The sequence below is a fragment of the Egretta garzetta genome, unplaced genomic scaffold (assembly GCF_000687185.1).
Source record: "Egretta garzetta isolate BGI_Z169 unplaced genomic scaffold, ASM68718v1 scaffold30, whole genome shotgun sequence".
In the NCBI taxonomy this organism is placed as follows: domain Eukaryota; kingdom Metazoa; phylum Chordata; class Aves; order Pelecaniformes; family Ardeidae; genus Egretta; species Egretta garzetta.
In genome coordinates, this window is record NW_009258383.1 from 3,143,115 (window position 1) to 3,159,089 (window position 15,975).

Genomic DNA, 15,975 nt, shown 5'->3' on the forward strand with positions numbered 1-15,975 from the left:
AGCAGGAATTATGTGAGCAAACAAAAAGCAAGCAAAGGGTATATTCTAATCAAGGCAAAAACATAATAAAAAAGACTTTGTAAGATGGTCTCTCCTCCTTTAACTTCATGCTTTATATGTCTTTTCCTTCTTGGTCTGTGTTGTTTCTCACTGAATGACAGTTATACACAACATAGTATTGTAATAGCAAGCATATGGCTCAGAGATCGCTGTTGACTTTCTCGAGTCTCAAATTAGACATTTTTATTTTAAAAACATGAAAGACATCTGTATACTCTTTCATTAAATGCATTTTACATTTGTAACATCCTACGTATTCTTTTGGAACCATTTCCACTAAAATGCCGACTCTGGGTTTGGATAGCAAGTATTTCCTTTGTAACACTAAGGGAGGAGTGTGTTACTGTCAAAATTTCTCTCTAAAAAGTCCTTGCTAAAATATTTACTCTGCTTGTCAGAACAGGAATATCTGAAGTTAATTCCAAATGAAAGAATATTTTAGAATGAATCATAAACTAGATGTTAAAAAAAGGCAACATGCTGCCATTCCATTGCCCCCTCCCTGCTGTAAAACTAAGCAAAAAGTGCCTCTGCGTTTGCATTCACAGAATATTGTAACATTTTGGAGCCTTCTGAGATTCCTTAATTGTAGTTATGCAACAGAACTGTCACATCCTAAAACAAAGGACAGAAATTCAGCAGCTGAATTTATTAGCTTGGAAATGAAACTCTCCTAAGAGATGGCTAACATGTCTTCTTGATTATTTTTGGCATTTTAAAGTTACAGTGCAATGCTTCCTATTGCATAGACCAAAGGAGTGGGACATTTTAGAAATACTTAGAATTTTTATGGCGCTGTTTGTTAAGTCACATATTTAGCAACAGTGAAAACTGTTGAGCAGTAACCTTCTTTGCAATTAAGCCACTAATTTCAATGGGCCCTTTATGGTATAAGACACTGGTCAACATTAATAAAGATATAATGTGCTGGCTTCTAAAGAGTTGGTCACGATGGTAAAAAACAGCTTCTTCTTTCAAATGGGTATTCTCAAGGGTCATGATTTTCAAAGGCAAACAGGATAAATTCTGTGGCCAGAACAGTCATGATATTAATGAAAAAAGGAATAAACAAACCAGTCCGTCAAACCTCTGATCCTCTGGAGCCCTTTTCCATTACCGAGACAGTTTACTGCAATGACCAACCATGACACACTTCTGTGAACAGTCAGGAGTCTGGTTCCAAAGGCACACCGCTTACACGTAAGTTTTGAGGGAAGACTACTTCCTCGCTTTGACAAAGCATTTAAACACACACAAAATGCCTGTTTATGACTCATCTGAGACTACGGAAACAAAGGTTTCAATTCTTTTTTGGTCCAACCTTGGAATTCCTCAGGTCAGGAGTACAGGATGACAACTGATTCTCCCCTGTTAGCTCCTCTAATTCGCAGTCTTTCAACCTTACTTCTGAAGCTGGAGCAATCTGTTTACATAAAATTAAGCAGATGCTTAAGTGCTTTGCTGGAGCAGAGCCTCTGCTCCCTTTGGGGCTTCTCCTTTAAGGTCTGAAGTTGAACCAGAAAGTTCAGGTATATATTCCAGCATGAGTTTAAATGTTTTATGTATGCTGACATAAGTGATGGTACTGTATAGCTGTAACGATAACACAGAAGTAAGAAGAACCTAAAGTACTCATGTTTATGGGTCTTTGGATAAGGCTTCTAACCCAAAAATTAAGGACAGATTTGATCTAGGAGCTTGAGCCTTTGTAATTTGCTCTTTCTTAATTGCAAACTGTTCAGGCTTTTCATGAGAACAAATGAAAGGCTGCTTGCTAACTGATGCTAATAGCATTGCACCACACTCGCCCCTGGAGGAACCCTACAAAGCCAACAGTTACACCACAGAAGGATTTGACCCATAGTTGTGCTCTGGAGTACCGACACTGGCAAATATTACGAAACCATGTCTGCTTCATTAAAACTACACGTAAATTTATCAGTTTAATTTCTAAATATTTTCCCTTGGTCTTGCACCAAGAGCAAACAACAAACAGTATTTCTGTTATTTCACTCACGTTTCCATTCTAAATTTTTTGCTTGCGAACTTACTAATAATGTGAGTCTTTGTTTGGACTCCTTAAAAAGAAGGATATTCTCAAAATGGAAGAAAGCTCATTTTATTTCACTTTGAAACCTGAGTAACCTGTAACATGAACCATATGCTGATTACAGAGCACTGATACATAAAGGAAGCAGTTGTGTCAATGTGTGAGGTGGCTGGGGTGGGGAAACAGCAGGGCAGAGGAGAAGCACTGTTTTAGACAAATAATGCTGTTGTAGGATCTGATTATCACGACTCATGTTTGACAAGGTATTGTACAAAGGCCAGCCAAAAAGGAGGCTCTGTTATGGTGGGCACTATACAGTCAAGGGTTTTCACACAGCCTCTTCCATTAAAAGCTCAAAATAAAATGGACAAGACAGACCCCAGGTGGAGAAACAGTGTGACAGTTCCATGATATTACTTTTTTATGGGAGTAGAGTCAGTTAGGAGGGGATAAGCAAAATGGAAAGAAAAGTGATGGAGAGAAAAGTTCTGGAGGGAGGGAAAGAATAGAAGAGCGCTATACAGTGTAAATACAGAGTGAAAGTGAGGTGAAAAAGTGAAGGTGGAAGGGAAGGATGGAAGGAAGGAAGGGCTGGAAAAAATGGGATTAGCACAGGCAGAGAACTTTGAATTGAAACCACTGGAAGCTCTCTGCATGTCAGAGGTTTTGGCTTTGGTTGCTTCAGCAGCAGAGTGTAGCTGGCTGATGCCACTGGCTGGTCCTTCTCTGCAGTTTTGTCCCTGATGGCCAGAGGATGGGAAGCAGGGAAGAACCATGCCCGTTCTGGTACCTGCAGGGGCGGGTGGGACAGGGGGTGGGGGGGTCTCCATGGGCCTCTGATCTGACACACTGAGTAGGAGGGAGAGGCGCAGCCTCGGCTGGGTCCCGTTTTTATCCTTCCCTATGACTGGAACAGCCCTCATTCCAGCTCAGCTGCATCTGATGATGTGCTGAAACATAAGCCCATGGGATGGCCTCTGGGAATCAGCAGATATACATGTGTGTATATATATACACAAGTGTATGTGTATGTGTAGTATGCCTTCACGTGTATACATGTAAAGACAGTATACACCAAACTGCTCCCTAGGCACAGGAGGAGAACTGGTGCTACCCCTTCTGTATTCTTGTACTTTTGACCCTTCTCTAAACACCTGAGTTGCCTGTTCTGGCCTCTTCTGGCCCACAGCTATTTTGAGACCATAAACTTCATAGACAGTAGAGTGATGATCATCAAGCTTCCCTTTCTCCCACTTGCAACATTTTTTCTGCAAGTATGTTAGAGAACTTTTACAATTATAAGTAGTATGTGCGTTTATATGCATATATATATATAATTTAAAAATTCTTAAAACTAATTTTAAGTTCTGCATATGAAAACGTCCAATACAAAAAAAAATCCGTCCCTATCCATTTGTATGGGACTTTGTTCTCTGGCAGAACCTAAATACATGTTACAGAGGAAAAGAAACAAACGCAACCTACCTTGATTAAATCAGTGTGCCACTAAAGTAATAATCTTCAAATTAATTTTTACTGTGGGATACAATAACCTGCCTATTCACTGGCATAAAGGCAGTGCATACCACTAGTGCAAGGGTATTAAATTTATCTTGGGGCAGAATAGATAAAAGTCTTATAAAAAATAACTTATTTGATTACTATAGTATTGTGTATTAGCTATGAGTTGTCTGTGGCCAACTTCTGAATCATTTTACACTACAGCTGTATATTTGCTGTGAATAAATATGGACACTTTGTGAATATTCTAGTATAGAGAATCTGAGCTACAATAACTTGGGTTGGCCGAGATGGGAAAGGCATCCTGCTGCAACGCTTCTTGTCCCAGATCAGCTGAGTTCAACATAAAAAAATATGTTGACCAGGTTTCCCAAATATCTACCTTGTCACAATTTGTGTCATTCTGTCTCTTCTTCCCCATCTCTGGGTGCTTGTTTTGGGGTGAAGTACAGCTTTGTGGGTATGCAGAGGCATAGAGGCCTGACTTCCTTCCAGTGCAGAAACTACTATTAAGAAAGTGAGTCCTATCTGCCCCCATAAAAATCAAGAATGGCTCTTTGAACGTCTCCTCTTTATCTCACATCTGCTGCTGTCCGACCTCCAAATTGCTTGTCAAAAGTAACATACGGCTTGTAGGCAAAATTTAGAACATGGATAAATCCAAACATTTCAGTCTATTGTTCTGCCACTGTGTTACATGCACCATGAGCTCCAACAGCTTTCCCTTAATTGCTCTAACTGTGGCATCTCATCTTTGATGATGAGAAAGACTCTGGAAACATGAGCGACACTTCTGCTGATCACTGAGGCAGGATATGCAGAGCAAGTTGTGACTATACAACACCACCACGAGACGATGGAAAGCATCTCAGAAATACTCCCCATTCGGAGGAACTGTGATGGGCTCGCTGCGGCACAGTACGGCACTGTCTCTGACATGCTGCCTGGCAGCCTAGCCCCACCTGTGCACCTGCCTGAGCATTATTCCTACCACGTGCTCCCTTCCTTTCTTTCAGTATCATCAAAGCATTTCGCATAGCAATTGCTACCACATTGACGTTCCAATAGCAAAAACCCAGTGTCACTAATGATCCTAGAACATCTCAAGGGAATTCAGAGCAGTAGGATCCTTAAGCTTTTTTGTTGCATCGCATCAACATCCAGCTCTGCAGAATTAAGAGAAGTTAAATGAGCTGATAGCAACATTTCACTTCCAGTGTTTGTAATACTGCAATTTTCCAATGACTTGATCATAAATTCTGCTCTACCAAAGGCTCAATCTCCATCCCTGCCCACAATACAGAACCTCTTCAGTTTCTTAATTCCCTTTGACTTTCTGAATAAAGATGGTTTCTGGCCCTCCATCTATTGAAAACAATAGCTTCCTTCTGACTTCTCAAAGGATGTGTCCCTTAGGGCCCTACTGGACTGTCCTGCTGCCTTGAGACTTTGGGCCGTAAAAGAAAAGTAGGTTGAGATGTCTATTTAGAGAGTCCTTGATAGACATCCCTTCACAGCGACATTTCTAATTCAGTGTCATTGTTTTGAAAGACTAAAATTATTATTTCAGGCAGTTTGCTTTCATGCATTATGCTACAGTGTTGCTTGACTGCTTTCCAAACTGGAACAACTGAAAAAATGTGAAGCGCTCCAACGGTTTTAAATCACTCTAGTCAGGACAGACTGATTTAAAATTATTGGAGTGCCTCACATTTTTATGAGCTCTCAGTTTGCAAGCAGTGGAGGTCTGGGCAGTCCTGGGCTACAGCACTGCTAAAAAACAAGTACACGTTAGCATCGGTTTGAAAACATTTGCATTTGAATTTGGAAATTGTAGGGCTTTGGAGGTACTTAACGCCACCATAATTAAAATCAGTGGCTGTACACCGACTGTAAAAAGGTCCAAGCTAAAGAAGTAACTGTACGGATACAACATTGTATTTTGTGGCATCCTGTGCTCAGCAGTCCCTTCATTCGAATCACGACTCCTCCTGGCCCCTTGGTCAGACCGTACACCACTACCTGCACCACCGCACCACAGGACATGCGGCTGTGTCTCTACAGGCAGCACAGTATGGAAAAGAAATGACAACAACTGCAATGGAGGGAACCACCACCCTTTGAAGAATATCCTCTTTTTAAGGTTTCGTTCCTTCAGAGCTGACACCTGTGCAGGGCACCTGCTCTCTCTCCCGCCACCCTTCCAGCAGTCCAACACCATGTAGTAGGATAACAGAGAAAAAAGGAAAAGATTTATTCCACAATAATATATCAGTTCAGTCCTTTTGTTTTTCATTTATTTATAGTGGCAGCTCTTCTTTAATTCATAATACAGATTCAGAACAAAATTTATTGCAAAATAGGCCACAAAGAATGAGATCCTTAGCAGCTGTAAATGGGCATCATTTCACTGAAGCTAATGGTTTTACACCTCTTAGTATCAGCTGGGGACCTGGTCCATTATTTGTGGACTCTAAATTCCTCACTAAGCTTTGCTTCTTTCTTTACCACAAAAGTACTGACAGGAAAATGTTAGTAACACCTCTTCTCTTAGAACCTTTCTTATTAATTTGAGTAGGCTCTTTTTTTAGTGACTCTTAACTTTGATGTTGTTAAATACAGCCACACTCTGAAGACTCTCAGTACTGGCAAATCTGTTTTCCTGGAATATCTTGCGTTGTTTTCAGAACTGCGTGATTGTGTGACATCTGCTCCACATCTCATACGTGATCGACCGAGTAGGTAAAACCATGGCAGATGGCTGATGACTCACCTCACAACACTGAACACTGGTTTGCTTTCTGAGAAGCAGCATCTTCATATTAATTTCCTAAGAGTCTTGCAAAGATGTGATCGGTCTGCCTGGCTTGATAGCAGGTAATGTAAGTTACAGGAAATGCAGAGGGATGCAACAGCAACATTTATTCTAGGACCGGGGGTAATATTTTAAAATTCAATTTTTGGGCTACTATCAGATAAATCCACAAAAGGAAAATAGGTTCACTGCTGTGCTTTCTGAATTTTAGGCATCTAAATAGCAAAATCTGGATCCCCGAATCTGATGGAGATCTAGGCTTCCTATGCAAAGGAGATACAGAATAAAAGCCACAGAAGCCATTCACATGAGTGAAGAATCAGGAAACACCAGAGAAAAGGATGTAACTTAAACCCTCTTCTCTCTGTGATTTGGCTGGGGGGCACACCATGAAGATCCACAGACTACAGACCTGGGCAGACAGGACATTCCCAGCTCTTCTAACATCCCACAGCACCTGCTATACTGGAGTCCTTTGTTCTGTTCCCTCCTCTGCTGACTGTCAGATTGAAAGGGGCACAGCCCAGTTAGCATGTGTAGCTTGCGTAGGCTAAGTTCTGCTCAGCTGTAAGAAAACTATTGCAAGAAGCCACAAGTTTACTTATAATGACATTACCTCACGAAGTTAACTTGTTCATTACTAAAATTAAAGAACCTTGGTAACAGTTTGTTGTCCCTTCCCATTCTTACAGACCCCTTGGCCCAGCAGAACATGATGACTGGAGGGAACTCCAAAGAGCCATGCCTAAACCACTTCATTTACAGCTCTATATACCAAGCCATCGCAGGCATATATTCATTTAAAGCTAAATATTGTTATATACATCACAGTAGCTGAAATCAGTAAAAATCAACTTGTTTGCATGCACATGATTTCCATACTAAAAATGTAATTAGTGTTATAACAACCATATCCATATCCAAATCCTTTAGAAACAAAAAGTCCATCCCAATCTCACAAGCATCACATCAAAATGTTTGGTGGCCTGTTAACTATTTTTTTTTAAATCTTTCTGTGGCAGTGATGCATCATTCCCATTTCCACTAAACTTATGTCAACTAACAAAAGTTGCTAATGAGCCAAGTGTCTCAGAGGCTCAACTGCTAACACCATTAGCATTACCAAAGACCTGTGCATGACTAACAGCTATGTCCTAAGGAAACTGAACTCATACCTTCCATTTCCACATAAACTGCCCTACAGTTAAAGAGTATCCCAGAAAGAAAAGAAGGGAGGAGACGATGGGTAGAGAGGAAAGAAGGAAGATGTTGTCACTGCTGATTCTGATTGAGCCTGTATGGAACTGTGTTAATCAGGTCTGACAGAGGAAGCCAGCAAGGGCAAGAAGGACCATAATCCAGTAGTTACAAAGAGATATTAATTAGATTATGGGCTTGAACATAGTTCTCTTTCAAAGGCCAATGCCATCTCCACGAGTATTGGGCATCATGTTCTCCATCCCTCTAGCCCAAAGTATACTCCATTAAAAAGTAATGGAAGTGCTTCAGCAGAAAAGATTTAAAATACCTCTATCCAGAATAACCTAGAACCCAGTAGCCAGAGCTATAGACACAGAAATGGACTACGGCATTCATGCTCCTGGCGACAGGGAGGGAAGTGAGCACGTGTGCCCTGCATCCTGGGTAAGCACTCCCATTGCCAGGCAATGCCTCAAAGGGAAACTGCCTCTCTTCTATCGTTTTATGGGCACCTGTGGACATGTTCCTAAAATAGCCTCTGGGGTGGCTCCAGCTGCAGGGCTTTAGACATTAGAAAGGCATTGCTGAGAGGCATTAAGACAAAAGCTTTAGCTGTGTTTAAGTGATCGATATAGTTAGTTCCTCTGGACTGCTACAGTCTGACTCCTATCTGCTAAACATAAAGGAAATTCTTAAAATGGTACCAGTGTCACTTCTATCCCTTGACAGTTGGTAACTAAAAACCCCAACATGCCCCAAACCAGCAAAAGCTGGGTCTCCCTCCCCCAAATGGTATGTAATGATTGTAGTTAATTCACACAGAAAAAGATCTTTGGGGGCTGATACTTCTCTCATAGTAATTTTATGTCATTCAAGTTCCACTAACAACTGTTGAGCTTACACCATGGTGCCAAAGAGGTGTATTAGATCCTTCAACTTCAAGCTGCCCAGAGCTCCCTTGGCTCATTTGGCACCTCTGTGTGGCTGACACATGCCGAATTTAACAGATGGTCTTACAATACTGGCAGTTGTTTTGTACTGTGCTAGTGCTGAGGGGAAATGCTCCACACAAACTGTCTGCAATTCTGGAAAATAAATGAAGTACAAATCCATATTAACCTCAAAAGCCAAACTATAAAAAGTCAGATTAGTCATTTAACGATGTATGTGCTCTGGGTTAAATGCTCAGTTGCTGCAAAATGGAGCTATTTCCCTGCAGTCAGGAGAACTATGCTTTGCTTCAGTTTCTACCAGGAATATCCATAAAGTCTGCATCATTAGAAAGGTATCGAAATGCATTAGGAATAAGGCTTGAGACCCTCCCTCATGTGATCAGCCCTGACTATCAGCAAAAGTATCTATCTCCATAAACTGGGTGTTTTCACATAAATAGTGAAGCAACAGGGTGCAACTTAAGTTAATGGAATCTCTCTCTTTTTCTGTGCCAAGCAGAATTCAAGAAATAACAGATCAGCTACTGTGCAAATGTTGAAATCAACAGCAATGACCGAGTAAACAGCAATTCTACATTTTTCCTCAGCCATTCGAAAAGAGCTGTCCGTACCACAAGCTGAATTTTACATTACTAATTTCACTGGCTGCAGTGGAACTTGCACTGTACATGAAAGACGAGAATTGCTCCTCCTTGTTGCTGTGTGGCTAGATTTTTCTCTTTTATTGTGCCAAGTTATCAGATGTATCAACTAGGTTGAACTAGTAAACCACACACGCAGAACAGTACTTTTCAAAAGTAAAGCCAACAATTTCCTTCACCAGTACATAACCTCCATGAAGTGTACGTTCATACACACGTATTATGGTCTACTAGTGCCAATTCAGAACAGGCTTTTAGAAAATCACAAATGTTTTAGTCCAATGCTCACCTCTTATATTTGCTTTAAATGAAACATAGCTCGAAATGTATTTCAAACTGAGATTTCAGAGGCTTGGTCATTCAGTTCCCATCCATTTCAATATATTTAGTTAGATAATACATCAGTCACCTTGTAAGTTGTTTTCACAATGTTAATTACATTGAAATACAGTTCCCTTAGGTAGCTTCAAAGCCCTAGAAGGAAGTAGAACCCTAAAAGCATTGTGACAAAAGAGTCCTTCAAATGCAAGAAGTACAATCCAGTCTTCTGCTGGGACTGAATCAAAGCTGAATTAATTTTTTTACATTTTATTTTCTCTACTAAGGTTGCTTAAAAAACATGGCTGCTGGAACTGACTGATGTTATACATTTGTGACTTTGATACAAGTGAAAAGATCTTTATCAGTTTTATGTCTAATTTTATACCGAAAGATCAAACAACTCCTAAATTTGAAGCTGTTAACAAAAAAAATATTAAAATAAATAAATTTCAGATAGGTTTCATGTTTTCCTTTCCTCCCTCAGGACTTTTGCTAGACTAAGATGACACAACATACTTCCAGAAAGTACTTATACAAATGCAACATAATCCGCCTCTGAAAGCATAAATTATTTCTCCTCATGAAAAAAGAAAAATCAAAAGAAATGCTAAAAAGACACAGTCAAGATGTAGGAAAATCAATCCCTTTGCTTCTCTTCCCAGGTGTAAACATTTTGTCAAACATTTCAAGCTATGATCCTCAATGTAGCACTTCGCTGTGAAATTCCCAGGAGAGAAGAGGCGTTGGTATACATATTTTACTACCAATAACGCAAGCACGTCCTATCCTGGGAAGAGGTCCTCCCTTACAGATGCAGAATATGAGATGATACAATGGGAAAACTTCATCACCATCTTTCCAGTTACCCAGAGCCTTCCTAGCTTCTACAACACTGGTCATGGCTATCCCCTTCCCTTCCCCATCCCCTGCAGAGCTCACCGCAGGTCCATAGTGAACATTTCCTGCTCTTGGAACATATAGAAACCTTTCTGGCAAGAGGGACATGAAACAAAAGGAGTCTCTTGGGGAAATAAAGGGCAAAAGGAAGGTGATAGGAGCACAGGATTTATTTTACCCATTCTAAGAATATCCAGCACTCTACCAGACACCTTCTAGGGAAGTTTCAAGCAGTCGTGGACTGAGCAATAATGGAATCATCTGCCTACAGCTGCAAGCAAAGGTCATTCTTAATGATTTGGAATGCTACATTTGGTAAAACAGTAGAGATTCAGGGGATTTATAAATCTAAAGAAGAAAAAAACCCCAAGTGCAACAAAGAGATTTCCACAAAGAGATTACATCTGTTAGTGAATACAGATCTTTGTGCTGCAATTCATGTCCCAAGCTGAGCATTACTCAATTTTGATATAACAAAATCCTATGGAATCAAGATGCAGTTTATCTTTGTGATTTATCTCTTTGCCGTTCCTATCTAATATTTTCTGAAATAATATCCAAAATACTTCTTCTTAAATACCTTTATAGTTTCAGTAGGCACTCCAGGCTCTGGAACTTTATCCAAGTAAGTAGTCAAGTCTTGATCCACGTGTTCAAACACTAATGTTAACTTGGTCTCTCTGTCTGTTCGTGACACGGTGCACACATCAAACAGTCTGAGAGGAGGAAAAGAAAAGAGGAGGTAAGCATACAGGAACCAGTACAGATAGACATACCTTGCAGCTCATACACATCTATTTAAATTTCTTACAGTATATAGAACGGAAAAAAGAGCTTTCCAAGGATAGAGCAATCTTTGAGCTCTTGATTCATCAGATAACTACTGATACATCAATAATATCATCTCTCTCTTTCACGTGTGGATTCTGAGATAGGATTAAGAATTCATCAGCTGTTCAAAGTAAAATAATCACGTGAAAATAAAATATTTTTTGGACAGAGCAACCAGAGTTAATACAGAAAATGACTTGATATTTATCCACACTCTATGCTGCAGCACTTACAGTCATTTAAAAAAAAATGGCGAGAGATATTTTTGAGAAAAAATATACAGGGTGTTTGCATGCACTTTCAGTTTCTTCCCCCATAACTCCCATGTTCATCATTACACAGCTTTATAATTAAATCGCCTTTGGCAGAAAGAGAATGTTTTTGCTGATTACTCTTGCAAGTTCCTGGACGCAAAGAATACCTTCAGAGTCAGGACAGAGTCTGGAAAAAAGCTCTGTGCACAAGATGCCCCTACTAAGCTTTCTTCTCTCATCACTTTCTGTCATTCTTTTACTGAAACATCTTTATCATTTCACCTTGTTGCACAACATCAAATTCAAACTAATTTGCAAAGCTCTTCATAATGTCACATTCCTATCTGATTACTCTATTTTCTATTGTTTTCTCTTATTAATTAGGATTTCTATCCTCTTCTCCACTTCATCTACTGTACCACCTTTAATCACTGTTTTATCTTTCTCACAAACATCCGCCTGTCCTTCTATGCTTCACACCTATACTCATACCAGTGACTTTTGCTATCCTTCCTCAAGTCCCACTTCTACAAAATCACAATAGGAAACCATCTTACAGGTGGAAGGACGCTTGTTCCCTGCTCACATACTTTATTCATGTGTTTATTCATTTAGTTTTAAATTGTACGGATCATATTGCCTTTCTCTCCAAAGCAAGGCAGAAAATCTATCACTACTTCTATGAGGTGACAGTAGATTTAAAAAATGTAGGAATACAGTTATTGAGAAAAAAGTCTATAAAGTTAAACAGAAGAACCTGACATTGACAACAGACCAAAGCAGTGTTGATCCTACTGCTTATTTTGGTCAACATCATAGCAGTTATGTTGTTTTATTACATGTATCTTTCTTCCTCTTGGTTAGAAAAACTGCTTCCTCACTTTGTGCAAAGTGCAGGATTTCTGATAACACTGCCAAGTAATATTTTTGTTGTTTGTCCTAGGACTAAAGGCTTTATACACAGGATCTGTAGACAACGGATCACGCACAAAGCCTTGGGGGTCACTGCTTTTCAAAGAAGACATCTGACAAACAGACTAGGAAAACAATTTGTACTGAGTTTTTACTTCTTACCTTAAATCTCAAAATATTTCACAAGAGAAGGGCGGATAAGAATTGGCACAAGTCTCTGTGAAGACTGCAATCCAGGCTTAGGAGAGCAGAACGTTTCACTTGAGATGATATAGATTCAACATGTGAAGGCCATGGTCCCTCTTAACAGAGTTTCCTAAATCATCTTTGGTCAGACACTTAAAGATTGTTTATTAGCCACCATGTTTTGAAAATGGATGCATGCACATTCCTTCTAACTTAAAGAAGCTTTTCAGTGAGTAATAATTTGGGAACCGGAGTTACAGAATACGGAGAGACTGTCACCCTACCTCTACTAGAAGACTAATCTGCACTTAATCTGTAATCATCACAGAAACAAATATGAATTAAATTATTATGGTAACATAGTGACTGAAACAGCAAATATCTCGGCACATTTCTCATAAAGACAAATACTGTTCTCTTTATGATTCCCTTAATGGGGCGTACACAGATGATGTCTTGTACACAGTAAATCAGTTTTGTGAAAAGTCACAAACCTTTCTAAAAAGTGAAATTTATTGGTATTTGGCTCAAGGTTAATAATCTGCAATATATTTATATAAATCAATGTGGAATGTAGCAGGACTGCCTATAACCCCAACACATGCAAATAGAGAGGAGCCAGGCAGGTCTGAACATCTGAACATAAACACTGGAAAATATTTCCAACTGTATGATTCCTTTGTGCTGACCTACATTTACCTAAAAATGTTCTAAAACACCTTTTTTTTGCCAGGTATTTTATACACTGGCAAAATAATCTTTTCAACTATAGCAGAATTATAATTCATGAAAAAAGAGAAAAAAGATTTCACTGTATAGAATATAGAAGCAACGTGTAATCTCCAACTCACTGTGGAGGCAAATGCTGATTCTCTCTTTAATTCTTCTGTACGTGGCTTATTTTGATTCTGGCATTTTCTGGCACAGCAAAATAAGGAACTCAGAGGAACGCAATTCTAGTCACCTATTACTGAGTAATAATATTATCACTGAGTAATAATATTATCTTTCTTTTCATACACCCTTTATGTGAAATTCTAAATGCTTTACAGTTAATAATAAAACCTCCAGATCCTGCACGGGGCTGGGTGGAAGCGTATTGTGTTTACTCACAGAAAACACAGCTGCTGCCTTAGAAAGACCATAATTTACAGCACAGCTTATATGAATCCGTGATATTACAAAAGGCAACATCTGGCATTGCCCATGCTAATCATTCTGGAAATACATTTAGAAAGACACAGCCTCTTTATCTAGTAGTTTCCATAGGGATAAAACTTCTTTTAATACATTATATTCTTTTACATCCACTGTGAGAAAATCATCCATAAAGTTGTCTTCTTTAGCTAGGAACATCTCTGTTGTCTACAGCACACATCTCTTAAGCCATTTCCTCATAACTTTCTGTACGTGACGGGTTAGTTTTGCATGTGATTGCCTCTCTGGAACAGGCAACAGCAAAAAGGCCTTTTATTTAAAGAGTTACTATGTGGACACTGCCCTAAGTGAAGTAAATGTACCTCAATTAATACAGGATTTCCATACTGAATACTTTGTAAACACAAGTCCTGCCCTTCTATTGTACTTACAAAAGAAACGTTTGAATTATTTGATTAAAGTAAGATCCGCTATGGGAAATCCTGCAAGTATTTAACAAGATGTTTGGCTGGGATTCATGCACTGCCTGATGTGCCGATCTGAACTGGAACATTGTTGAACAGGCACTTACGGCGTACCTGTGTTTTAATGCAGACGTTTTTTCACGTTAATTGTACTAAAGTAAAAAAAGCTTATCAGCTAAAAATCTATGTGTCTGTCTTATTTTATGTGTCTAGTGCCTTACTATAATCCAGCAGAATACTTGCCTTCCTACAAAAATACCTTAATTTTTTTGCATGCAGAAAACTAGATGATGTGTCTTGAAGTCTCCACAGCTTCTCACAACATGTAATATGACAAATGCAACTTCAGTTCATCTTCATTTTACAATATACAATATGAATGCTTAATGCTTTTATAAGAAAAGACTCAGTTATGCCAATTCTTTTGAAAACTATTGCGTCTACTGACTGGTACTAATTTGGTAACTGCTTCTAGAAGGTCCTTAAATGTTACTGGACTTGCTTTTGAGATGCTTTAAGAACTGTTATAAAATCACCCACTTTCAAGCAGAATAAACGCTTTTTTTTCTGGAACAAATGGAGATCAAGCCCATCAACCCAAATACCAAAAACCAGATCTGACTGTAAGACCTGAAAAACTGTAGGACATCAGTTCTTGGCCTTTTTGTCAAACAGATGAGTAAGTACATCTGGAAAATTAGCCAGATCATAGTCAAAGGGCAGACCAAAGAATTAGATACTTGCTGCCAACATATCCAAAGGCTTATTGTTATTTTTATTGTCATAGGACTAATCCAACATGAACACATGTCCCTTTACTTTGCTGGTCACTCACAGCACTGAACAAAAGCACATTCCTTACCCTTTAAAGTTTTTCAGTAACATCGATTTACTTTAATTTTCTTGGGAACAAAGTCTTCCTAACTTACACATGACAGAGAAAGGGAACTGGACCCGTTGACTTATGAGTGGGGGAAATGTTTGAGACGACTGTGGTGTGGTAAGTAGTGGCATAGTAATATGTTACAGTTTTAAGGTTTCGGAAGTCTGGACAAAGACTCAGATGGAGAGAATTTGGTGGTCTCAATCTAATTCTGAAAGGTATTTATCCACATGACAGAAAATCAGCACAGAATTTATGTATGATTGACAGTGTTTACCTAAACATCACAAAATTGGGATACCGAGACTATTACAGGTCGTGACTGAGGTTTATTGACAAATGGGGAGTGGGGGAGTGGGGGGGTGCAGGGAGGGGGCCTAAATTGCTTCTGCTTTCACTGCCTTTGGCTCAGGTTAATCCTGTGAGTCCAATTTTCAAGGGCACAGAACATTTCAGCGTCTCATACCTAGAAGCATTGAAGAATGACAGGGAGGCAACCTTTGAGTCCAAACTTCAGCAGCAGCCTTAGACTCTTCTGTTCTCTGGAAGCCACTCAGCAGCAGGTCCTGTTCACCTCAACTCCTTGAACAAGACAGTTTCCCCCCCTACTTTTAACATTAGCCACCTTCTCCTTTCTTGCTTTTGAAGAGGAAAAGACTCTGCTAACAGAAACCAGTCTCCATCTGGAATCACATATATCCAATGTATCGTACCAACAGTCGTATTTCTGATGAAGAAGCCAATAGCTGGGCAAATGGAGTGGAACATGGGCGTTACGAGAACCATGTCCCATGTAGCAAAACAGGAAATAGAGCTTCACACTCTGAAC

The 15,975-nt window shown here is 39.4% G+C and overlaps 1 protein-coding gene across 1 annotated transcript in view; it reads right to left on the bottom strand.

Moving 5' to 3' along the window:
- CDK6 (cyclin dependent kinase 6) overlaps positions 1 to 15,975 on the bottom strand; it is a 127,586-nt gene that overhangs the window by 86,853 nt on the left and 24,758 nt on the right. Inside the window, exon 3 of the mRNA XM_009641816.2 lies at positions 11,039 to 11,174. Within this exon, the coding sequence (XP_009640111.1) occupies positions 11,039 to 11,174 (136 nt within the window). The remainder of the gene's footprint in view (positions 1 to 11,038; positions 11,175 to 15,975) is intronic.